Source organism: Lissotriton vulgaris, chromosome 9 (assembly GCF_964263255.1).
Source record: "Lissotriton vulgaris chromosome 9, aLisVul1.2, whole genome shotgun sequence".
NCBI classification, from domain to species: Eukaryota; Metazoa; Chordata; class Amphibia; order Caudata; family Salamandridae; genus Lissotriton; species Lissotriton vulgaris.
In genome coordinates this window covers 1232943192-1232955485 of record NC_141697.1, presented here as the reverse complement: position 1 = coordinate 1232955485, position 12294 = coordinate 1232943192, and the positions used below count along the sequence as shown (strand labels likewise).

At 44.4% G+C, this 12294-nt stretch overlaps 1 protein-coding gene across 1 annotated transcript in view; it reads left to right on the top strand.

Moving 5' to 3' along the window:
- The window catches only part of OGG1 (8-oxoguanine DNA glycosylase), an 84017-nt gene that overhangs the window by 57742 nt on the left and 13981 nt on the right, over positions 1 to 12294 (top strand). The window contains exons 4-5 of the mRNA XM_086936891.1: positions 2689 to 2868; positions 6942 to 7120. Of these exons, the coding sequence (XP_086793017.1) occupies positions 2689 to 2868; positions 6942 to 7120 (359 nt within the window). The remainder of the gene's footprint in view (positions 1 to 2688; positions 2869 to 6941; positions 7121 to 12294) is intronic.

Sequence of the window (12294 nt, the reverse complement as noted above, 5' to 3'; positions counted from 1 at the left end):
TGGTTCCAGGCATCGGTTATCTTTGTCATCAGCAGGCTCAGAGTCTGTCTTGGGAGTTTCTTTTGAACAGAGCTGCTGTTCACAGGAGATCCGGTCTTTGTTGAAGGCAGTCCATCCTCCCAGGGGTTCTGGAGGTCGCTGGCTACAGGACAAGGGGACTTTTGGTGGAGGATCTCTGGAAACTGCAGACAGGCCGGTAGGGCTGGGGCCAAGTCAGTTCTTCTCTGCAGTCTCCTTTGCTGGGCGTCTTCTTTTCTTCTTCTTAGGTTGTGGGACTCTGTCTTCTTGGTTCAGGGCTACCCATAAATACTGTATTTAGGGGGTGTGTTAGGGGTCTCGAGGTCAGTAGCCAATGGGGTTCTGACCTTAGGGTGACTACACCCTTGGTGTGCTCACCCCATGTGGGGGATTCAGCACAATCCCTAACCCTGATTGGGATGGCAGGCACTTAAGAGAGGGCTTCCCCTCGCCTCCGCCACCTGAGGAGTGAAGTTGGCAAAGGTGGGCACACCTCCTGGGCTGTTCTAATTTTTCCCGCCGAACAGGAAGGGAGACAGAAAGGGGGCCTGCTCCTGACAGCAGGAGAGGCTGGGGGTCGCATTACAAAGGCTGCCAGGCTTTTGAAGCTCCCCTGCCACAGATGGCTCTTCCTGACCCAGGAAGGTATGACCACCTCTGTCCAGGAAAGGCTTCGTTTCTGGGCCCAGGGAGCGAAGGCTCCTACCCTAGGGGTCCAGAAACATGTCTTGTGGTGGCAGGCTGGTGCTTACCAGTCGGGGAACCCACCAGAGGCTGGTTGTTTTTCAGGGGGCATCTCTAAGATGCCCTCTAAGTGCATTCTATAATAAATCCCACACTGGCATCAGGGTGGGTTTATTATGCTGAGATGTTTTATACCAAACTTCCCAGAATTCAGTAAAGCCATTATGGTGCTGTGGAGTTCGTAATGACAAACTCCGAGCATCACATACTTTTTTATGGCTTTACTGCACTTACAATGTCTAAGAAGGAACTTAGACGCTGTAGGGGGTACTGTCCTCATGCATCTGTACCCTCACCAGTGGTATAGTTTACCCAGCTAGAGGGGTGTCTGTGCCACGTCGGCTCTCCACTTTTTTCTGCTCCAACACACGCAGCCTGCAATGGCAGTATGTGTGTGTGTAAAGGTACAGGACTTCTAAGGGTGGCCCAATATGTGCTGCAGCCCTTAGAGGCCTTCCCTGGCGACAGTGCCCTTAGTATCCATGGTACTTTTTAAAAGGGACTTACATGTGGCCAGAGAGGTGCCAATTGGGGGTACAAGGGTACCGTTGGGAAAGAACAGAGGCCCTGGGAACCTGATTGGCAGGGACCCAGGGCACATCAAATCAAGGTGTATCAGAAATCTGGCAAAAAGTTGGGTTGTTAATGCCACAGAATCCCAGCTTCCTTCAAAGAGCAAATGTAAATGGGCACAGTAACATTCATGAAAACCTACATCAAGTAATATTGTTCTTGTTGACTGCTCTTGAGGTCTTGCGGTTAAATGTATAGGCTCAGGCAGGTAATTTGCATCAATAACAGTGTAAAGCACATTATTTTATAGCCTCAAACACGGTACAAATCCGGCCTCTGTGTTCACGATGTCCTTCAAAGAAGATAAATATATTTTGGAAGGTGGGGGTAAGAATACAATCAATATTCCAGGCATGAAATCAGTAGAGCACATGCAGAAGCGTGTTAAGCATCCACCTGTGAACTTGGTTTAGTGCCGCAAGGAGCATCATGCAAAAATACCTCTATCGCAGAGAGACTGTTCACCAACAGTGCTTTAAGGGAGTTAAAGAAGTGCTTATCTCGCAGAACATCCCTAGCATCGCTGAGCAACCTCACACTTCTTCGAATTGTTCCCTCAAGTCTTCCTTCAGCGCGTGCAAGTGGTGAATTTTAAAACACATGTTAAGTATGAACCCTGCTAGGGGATCCCTAGTGGCGGAATATATTGAGGTGTGGTGATCTACCGTTGATGTATATCTGGCTTGAGCCTCCAATCACCCCTTGAAACTGACATGCTCAATGTATGGTCCATAGGCCTAGAAACATTCTTGTAGATTGTGAAAGATGAGCCCTCTGGCCTAAAGCCCCAGCTGTGTCTCTGGTGCCCTGGGGGATTTCAGATATTTAAAGTGCCAGACTTCCGGGGAGAGGCACAGATTTGAGGTCTGCTTTGGTGGTTTCTGTGTTTTATTTTCATCTGCCAAAATCTCCACAAACTGTTTAAAAAGATTTTTGCCAACAACATTGTTGTCATAAATACATTTAACTTATTTACATTTTGGGCTTTTGCACTAGTGTAGAAAACTCTCTCTTCTTACCTCACCTTCTACTGAATATTTGCCTGGGTTTGTGTCCTCCCCTCCCTTCTACTCCTACCACAGCCCTCCAGCCGCACCCGCTTCCTTTGACGCCCTCTGCCTACGGCTTTCCACCTTCTCACCATCTTTTGATCATGCCAGAGGAAGCATTGCTGAGCTGGCTAACTGAACCAACCCTCACCACATAGTTTGGGTTCAGCCTTGCTTGCTCTGTAATGAACCATGGTGTCCATTGGGGACTCTGTGGGGCAGGTTTCCTCATCAATGACGTGAACTCTTGAAAAGACAAGTGTGAATATTCCATGAGTAAGATCTACTTTGCTTCTGTCTGCAGGAGTGCGGATTCTGCGTCAGGACCCCACAGAGTGCCTCTTCTCCTTCATCTGTACATCCAATAACCACATCTCCCGCATCACCGGCATGATCGAGCGGCTCTGCCGGGCGTTTGGCGAAAGACTCTGCCAGCTGGACTCGGTGGAGTACTTCGCCTTTCCCTCTCTGAAGGCGCTGGCTGGTTTGTGATGCTTTCTTCAGCTACTCTTGTCATTTTATTCTGAAACTATTATGTCTTTCAGTGGCCTGATATTTCATTGGTTCATTTTCCAAAGAGGTACTCTGCATGATATCCCCTGTTCTGGGATTGGTTCATGGTACATTAATTAACCTGATATTTCATTGGTTCATTTTCCAAAGAGGTACTCTGCATGATATCCCCTGTTCTGGGATTGGTTCATGGTACATTAATTAACCTGATATTTCATTGGTTCATTTTCCAAAGAGGTACTCTGCATGATATCCCCTGTTCTGGGATTGGTTCATTGTACATTAATTAACCTGATATTTCATTGGTTCATTTTCCAAAGAGGTACTCTCCGTGATGTCCCCTGCTCTGGGATTGGTTAATGGTACTCTAATTGACCTGATGTTTCATTGGTTTTCTTTCTAAGGAGATGTGTTCGGGGTGATCTGGGATTGGTTAATGGTGCTAATTGACTTGATATTTCATTGGTTCATTTTCCAAAGTGATGTACCCTGACTGATGCCTTCCTGTGCTAGGATCGGTTAAAGATACTTGGAGTTGAGTAATTAAAAGCAACTAAGGGCCATATGTAGGTAATTGTCATTTACCGATTCTAAAATACCGAATGTTATCGATTCGGTATTTCAAAATCGGTAGATGGTATGTAGCAAAAAATCCGGTAAATATTACCGAATCAGTGATATTCGGTATTTTAGAATCGGTGTTTACTGATTCGGTAACTCTCATTCCAGGCCCATAGGAATGAATGGGAAATACCGAATCAGTAAATACCGATTCGGTAATACGGGGAACACATTCAAGGGTGGTAGGGTGTCACATTGACACCCTGTTGCACCCCTGAATCGTGCATGTGTGCACATGTGGCACACGTAAGTCTGCCACATGGCACAGTTAGAAAACAAAAAATTACTTTTTTAAAGGTTTTCGATACTTACCATCAACTTGAAGTTGGTGGTAAATAACAAATCCTTAAAGCACATAAGCACTCTTAAATGTGCTTCCTACATACCCGATTCAGTAAATAATGATTCGGTAAATACAGAATCGGCAAATACCGATTCTGTATTTACCGAATCATCACTTACATTGGAAATGGCTCAGTACCGGTCGATAAGCCTGAAATGAACCGAATTTCGGGTTTACCGACCGGTAATGAGCCACCTACATCGGGCCCTAAGATGTGTAAAGTAGGGTACAAAGTCCACATATGCATCTATTTTACCCCTTTACTGCTGTCCCTAAGCAATGTGTTTAGTTGACTTCAAATATATATTTTTTTTAATTAGGCAAATTCTTGAAGCGAAGTTTAAATAAAATATTGATGAAAAATATATCAGAAATTAGGCTTTGTGTGTGAAACAGCCTGAAAAGTAATTATTTAGGCCCACTGTTGCGTAAGAAAAGTTTTTGAAAAGTTATAAAATTTGTCAGCTTCACTAAATTTCTGATTGAATTTAGTTTATACAGGCCTAACTGCCCATTTTCCTTTTTATATAAATCCTTTTATTGATTTTCATTATTTCAACACAATACAACAATTCATCAAGGACAGGCAACTAGACGACAGACTTAAGACACGCATGACCATTAAGTGATAGTTAAAATGGTAGGCTGACAGCATGACAATTAGTAGGCTACAGGTAACGCTAAGTCTGGCTTTAACAAGGCCTTGAAAGGTAGGGGGAGCCACCCTATGTTTTTCTGATAGATGCCCCCAGTTCAGTCCTCAACCTCTCATCTTCCTTCTCTGATGCAGAGTCTCCGGGCTTGGTAGGTGGAAGAAAGACGACGCGGGGGAGCTGGGTGAGGAGAAGAGGGCAGGTCCTCAGCTTGCTTGTGCAGACATTTGCTTCTCCAAGCTTCAGGGCTGACTCACAAAGTAGCCCGGGCCGTGCCGGCGTACGCTGGAGCATTCTGCCTCCTTCCCCTCACTGTGAAAGATAAGGGTGGAGTTCCCAGTGCATCTTGGCCGCCATTTTCAACTAGCTACCGCTCGGAGAGCCAGGCCCTCTCAGCAGCCACCCGGGATCTGGGTCTTAATTCAGCGGGTATTGACTCGCTCATTGCTAATCGCCCAGCACATTTATTTCCATAGCTGAATGCTCCTGGAGGCAGGATTTTGCAGTATGGTGGATGCCGGCGCTAAAGAATGGTGTCCACCATCTTGCGCCGCTAGCCACACTCACAGGAATGCCCTTTTTAATTCCAAACCATCCAATTATTTGCTTGGTTCCAACTAAAAAAGGGCTGAATACTTTTCCAATTTAAAGGCATGTTCTCTATAGAAGTGACTTTGACAGCAAAAGGCAACATTGCTCAAGAGTTATTTGACAACCTAGACTTAAGAAACTCAGACATTATAAAAAGCCAAGTGGAAAAACAAAACAAAATTGACAATAATCCTACCACCTTCATTTGGAAAACAAAAATGCACCAGTCCAGTCTAGATATTTAGGGCCAGATTCACAGAACAAACTTAAGACAAAATCCTAAACTTACTACCATTTTGGTATTCACAGAAGGCAGTTACTCATTTTGTATTCATAGAAGGCACTTCCTCATTTTGGTATTCACAGAAGGCACTTAATCATTTTGGTATTCACAGAAGGCACTTACTCATTTCGGTATTCACAGAAGGCACTTACTCATTTTGGTATTCACAGAAGGCATTTACTCATTTTGGTATTCACAGAAGTTAGGACTCCTAACTTTAGGACTCCTAAATGCCTTCTGTGAATACCGAAAGTCTTAAAGTTAGGATTTTTCTCAGTTTAGGTGTAGTAAAGTTAGGAGTCCTAACTTCTGTGAATACCAAAATGAGTAAGTGCCTTCTGTGAATACCAGAATGGTAGTAAGTTTAGGATTTTGTCTTAAGTTAGTTCTGTGAATCGGGCCCTTATTCATTAATTGTTTTGAAGGGGGAAAGGGGCACAAAAAGTTCTAGACATTCCTAAAGCCAGATGGAGGATCGTCGCATGAGCCTGGATGGAGAGGGAGAAGGAAAAGGTGAGAACACAGTTGTTGAGGAGTTAGAAAGGGAGCCTGATCTGGAAACAAGAAAAGTAAGCAGCGAGGGGGGAAATTGACATCTTGTAGGTGATGGGGAAGGTGACTGGGGTGAGTAAAAACTATATAGGAGGGGAAACTAGATTAGTGTTAGGAGGAAGAGGAGAATTCGGCTGGAAGAGGATATTGTTAGAGTTTTAGGCATCTGTATTTTCTAAAAGGGCTGCCATTTGCTACCATAGTTCCTCAGAAAGGGCTCATTTTCAGTGGGCATTTACGCGCTGCATACTGTGCATGTATGCTTAACCTGTATGCAAGCCCTTAGGGGAATTTGCGGAAGGGGTGGTCTGGGACAGCAGAGCAAGTGCTGCCCCCTGTACATTCTAACGCAGCGGCCTATCGCATTAATTGGCACCCTGACCACTTGAAGCAGGGACAGAGGTCTTTTCACACCAAGGGGCACCCTCCACTGCCTCATCCTAGCCGTGCAGTCAGGCTGCACAAATGCTGTACATGAGCACTGATCGTTCAACATCCATCTGTGATTAGGGGATGTGCAAGATTTACGGAAGAGCGACGTCATTCCTTACCCAAGATTTTAAATGATGTGTCAGGGTTACTTCCATGCTGTTGTCCTGAATCGCTTTAAGCTCAGATTGGAAAAAATATTTGTGAATCTGGCCCAGAGCTCACAACTTTCTGGACTAAAGGTGTAGCTAGTTGTGGTGGGAAGGGTTCTTGGCGCAGGGAACACCTTCTCAGTTATGGACACTTCCCAGACATGCACACTGCCACTTACCTTCCCGCTTGATATAATAAGGAATGTTGATCCTTCCTCGACTGACTGTTCTCTGGCTTGAACATTTCCAGTTAATGATGACTATGATGACGAAACATGACCTGGAATTCTAGAAAAGCTGAACAGTTATGCTTGACGTCAGGTCTACTTGTCGATTAGCTTTTTAATGTTCTTGTGGTAGCACTTCAGCTCTAAGAATTGCAGATGTTACCAATTCCATCGTCTTGTCTGTGTGTTCCAGCGGATGATGCTGAGGTGAGGCTACGAGCCCTGGGCTTTGGGTACAGAGCCAAGTTCATCAGCCAGAGTGCCCAAGCGATCCTAAAGGAACATGGCCCCGCCTGGCTGCCTAGTCTTCGCTCCGCTCCATACGAAGAGGCGAAGGCTGCTCTTTGTGCACTGCCCGGAGTTGGGGCCAAGGTAAGCATCTTTCACATCCCATATTATGTTCGATGGCACACAGTAAATATCCTGTTTTTCTCATTCTTTCCAGAGAGTAAATGAAAATGTGAGGAATGAAAGTTTTCACTAGAACTTCCTAACCACAGTAAAGTTCTCTCAGTAATATTCAATGCCACCCGTTTTTGCGTTTCTGCTTCATTGCAGAAGGGGTCCAATCGTGAGCAAATCAGAGTTGCCTTTTCCCAAAAGGAATAGTCCAGTCCGATTGGCTGAGCCACATCATCATTGCCTGCAGAGATGGACAACCCCAGGCATCTGTTGTCCTTATTTATTTTCTTCTCTCTTAAAACATCTTTATTGCATTTTGTCATCAATTTACAGTTCATAGAGCAGGAAGTATGATTGATTTGTACATTTGCCAGCCGTAGGTCTCTTGTCACATTGTAGGCCCTGTGGAAAAATGTAGTCTTTCATGGTTGGCCTGGTTAAAGCCCAATACACCCATCCCAGATGTAATCCAGATCTCAACCCCTCCTGCTGAATCCTTTTGCGCTCAATAAGATGACCTCTCTAAAGGTTTCGGTCGTGTAGATCGAACACCCTCATCCATATCTCCTTCGTCGTTGTGCTGTCTATTTTTGTAGAATGTTTAGTCAGAGGTCACCAAGTGTTCTTAATGCTTCTGGGTTGATTGGCCAGGCCGTTTGTATTTTTTCCACATCGAAGATTACCCAAAATACTTGGTTCAAGGATAAGCAACATGGGCAGCCCTGGACAAAAATACCTGGAACATGGGGCAAAAGACATATACTGTAAATGGTTTCTGGTGCAATAGTAGATAACACTCACATTTACTCGATCTTAAACAAACAAAGAATTGGGTAATAACATATACCTTTATTCATAACAATTGTTGTAGTATATCATTAAAAGAAATCTTAATATCAAGTTACCGGTGCTCAAATGATCACACAGTGAGCGAAAAAAATGGCAACATTATCCGAGTGGTATAATATAAATAAGACAGTGGTACAATATATTTTCATTTGCAGTTTGTTTCTTCAAAAGGAAAAATCCTTTACAATAATACAGCACACTTAATGATTAGGGAGGTTCCCCCGTAAATCTGAGCCATTCTGATTGGCACTTCGGGGTACCAAAGGAGTTTCATTCTCCCATCCTGACAAAGTGATCTTATTCCTCGCAAACCAACAGACACACTCGCACTCATCCTCGGTATCACTGAGCCGGGCTGCATGCCGCCTCTAATGGCACTCCAGCTTACCAAGGGAGTATCACTCTCTTTTTCTGACTAAACAGTCTAATACTTAATTCACCTCCCCTCTCCTAATTAATTTAACGGAATGGTTGCAAACAAATAGAAACATCCTTTATGCAGAACGGTTCTTGTCTGGCACTCTCAGGTGAAGATTTTTCATACAACTGTGGGGCCCCCATTTTACTATAACAGATTAGCTTCTCAGCCTGCTTTACTGAATACAGGTATTGTCGTGGGACTACATTGCCTGCCAATTCTTAAACTGAGACGATCTCAGGTTACTGATTAGCTAGTTCCTATTTTTCCATTACCCTCTGCACAGGAACATCAAAACATTGCTCTGCTCTTCTACTGTCTTGTCCTGATGATGACCCCCTAATTAATGATGGGTCGAAACGCTGTTGACACCCTTTTGGCAGTTTGACTGAAGTGGCTAACCTTTAGGATTCTGAATTATTATAGAAGATTTTTCCTGGCAAAGGAACAAACAGCAGCTGAGAATATATGTGTACCATTGTGTTATTTGTATCATAGACTCAGCCATTTTTTTGCACTTTCTAACTCTATGTGTGAACACTTGAGCACTGAGCACTTTCTATTGATAATTGTTTTCATGATATACATACAAAAAGTGTTGTGGCTAATGTTAGTATGTGTTGTTGACCAATTCTTTGGTTTTGTTTTAGTAACATGTGAGTGTTAGCACTACTCCGCTGGGAATCATTGTTCAGTATACAAAGCTTTTGGTGGCATTAGGTCACCATGGGCGGATCTGACTTTTTCCACATTTTCAGTATCAGCTGCTTTGCCGCAATTAGTAAGTGCCCCAAAAAGAAATATTTCATGTTTGAACATGCTAGAGGGTCTCAAAGGCCAAATATTAGCACTTCAGATAACTCTAAGATCGGGCACCTCAATATCTGTTTAATCGGATCGATCACTCATTCCACAAACCTTCGAGGCAGGTCTATTGATCTTCAAGCATACACCCCCCTCATATTCCCAATGTACCCGGGTAGATATATTTAAGTATCTTTGGCATTAGGCATCCATTACATATTAGCCTAGAACATTGTTCTTTGTTTGTAATTCGTTGCAGTAGCCTCCCACAGAAACTCACCATTCCCCGTGACTTATTTTCCTACCCAATGCTTGTTTCCCGCTGGGCTGCTACCCACATCTCAGATTGGAAGAAACTGCTAAAACCCTCAAATCTCTTATGGATGAAATGTTATTGATTGGGTACATTGCCCAGTGATAGGGCTGCTCAATCTGTGTGCTTCTGTCAGTTTAGATTTTTGTTTCCAGTGACTAAAAGATGTAATTGCCCCATAAGAGTATGATTTGTTCTTTGGAAATCAGTGTTGATCTTTTACTGTTGAGGTGTGATCTCTTCTTCGGGATTGATATCGAAATTGCATGAAAGAGGTACAACAGTGTTAATTTTCACTGAGTCCAGTCTTTCCTTTTATGATGGCGGCGGCATCCTCCATTTATTTAAATGCTCTTGAATATTCACTTTAACTGGCGGCCATTGTACCTCCAGCAATGTAGATGTTTGTTAAGGCGCAGCTTAAGTCACCATCTACTGCAAGATTGGATTCTTACAACTGGGTGGTCTTACTGTGGGTGCCAATCCAGACAACTCACTGAGACAGAAGAAGAGGGATGGGTAGATAATTTTGAGACAACATAGATAACTATTAGGAATTCTTCAACTTATCTTTCCGTTTCATGGTTTCTGGCACTTCTGCTCCCCTGCAGAAGGCAAGCAAGTATATACAGATAATTCTCAGTCCCACCCCAAAGGAAGAAACTACACAAAGGGTCAAATAAGTAGTTGTAAGTTGTGAAAGGTCACATTTGTCTTTACATTGAAAGATGCTGCTCGAAGTTGCGGCCGTCTAAGCCGACATACTAAGAGGATTAAACTAGGGACATGTAAGCAGGTGAAGAGTTGCCCAGAATCAGTGCTCGTGGGATGCTGCACAAGGGCACTATCCTCTACGTACTTTTAGAGTAAAAACCATTTCCCACCTCCTGTTGGCTGCCCAGCAAGTAGTTCTGTCATAATGAGGCACCTCACCATCATGAAACACCTCAAGACCTGGCTATTCGAGCAGTAGCAGCACCCCCCCTCCCTTTAGCGCCTTGAGACCCTCACAGGTGAGTAGCACACTCTATAAATGCATTGATTGATTTATTGATTGATTGATTAATTGATTGAGGCAAAGATCAGATCCCAACAATAGATCTTTGGCTCCAGAGATTGTGGACACTATGTGGGCGAAAAACGGGAATACAGTGCATTAGATTCACACCAGGCCTTTTACAAACTTTGTAACTTGTGATCTCATACCTGAGATCACGTCAACCTAGAGGGGGTTGACGTGACCTAGGAGATTGAGGCTCCTGGAGTTCTTTGACAGAGATCCATACATAATGAGAATACAGGAAGGGGAGGATGCTGAGACAACCTGTGTGTTGGGAGTGAGGTGATAGAGCAAGCTCAGAATCCAGGAGTATGTGGCAGTCGAGGGTACTTATTTGACTCCAAGTGAATGATAGGTGGGCAAGCCCACTGTACGTTGTGTTTATTATAAAACCCAATTAAAAAAATGATTGAAACTTTAATCAAAGGATGCTGACAAATGCCACTAAATGCCACAGGAGCAAGAATCTCCATACCCTGATTTTTTGGGTATGTTTAAGGCATTGTGCTCTCCCTCGTATTCTGGCCCCTTTACTCGTGACTGAGAAGCGTGTGGCTGAGACCTACATTTAGTGAAGATGAACTGGTAATTAATGCAGTGATTCCCATAAAGGATGCCACTGACTCGGCTTCTGACCAGGGAGCAGCCCGTCCTTTATAGTGAGTGTGGGAGTCAAGGAGCAGAGTTGCACCAAAGAGGCGGTGGTTGGTGTTTCTTCTACTTCTTGCCAATAAGGTATAGCGTGAACATTTCCCAGACAGAGTTCATCTCCCTGTTACATGCGGTCAGCTCTGGTTCCACTAACAATTGTTGTCCCCCTCAAATCCTGAAAGCTGCCTTCTTGTTTTTTTTTTTTTTTTTTTTAAAACCTTTATTTACGAATGCACAATACACAGCGTCTGCCTACAACCCCGCAGGGCCGGCCGCTATGACATAAACAGGCTGAGTGAAAAGTAGATTATGAGACAGCACGTCGCCGAAGCAATCCTTCAAGTCCACATTATCGGTTAGAGCATAGTATCATACAAGTAGGATAAGAAAGGTTTAATTTTATGTTTTTGTCGAGAAGAACAACAACACACAAACACATGGTATCATAGTGGCAAGGGTCGCTGGGGGTGGGGGGGGAAAAGTGACGCGGTAAAAAAGGACTCTGGCAAGGGGGGGGTGAGCACGAGCGGGAAAACAAAACATGTAGTGAAATTGGGGAAGGAACGTAAATCATGGAGAGAAGGGGAGAGGGACCTCATAGTCAAGCGGAGGGGAGCAGATATCACCGCGATAAGTATTCCACGGGGCCCAAACTCTGGACCACTTCCCTGGACGCCCCCGAGCCTCATACACAGTCTTCTCTCGGAACATAGACCAGTCCATGTTCTCCTTCCAGGCACTGAGCAATGGTAATCTAGGGGAGCCCCAGAGCTGCGCGATGTCCCTCTTTGCGACCATATTGCCCAGGGTAACCCAAAGTGTCTGGGCAGCATTACAATCAGACGGTTCCCACACAGTCAACAGACAATGTCGTGCTTCGGGAAGCAGTGGGATCCCAGTGACACGACTCATAACATCATGCACCCTGGACCAATATTCTGCAATCATCGGGCATTCCCACAGAACGTGAAGAAAGGTACCATCCATCCCACACCCGCGCCTGCATCGTCCATCCGAAACCAAACCCATTCGCACCAGACGCACTCCAG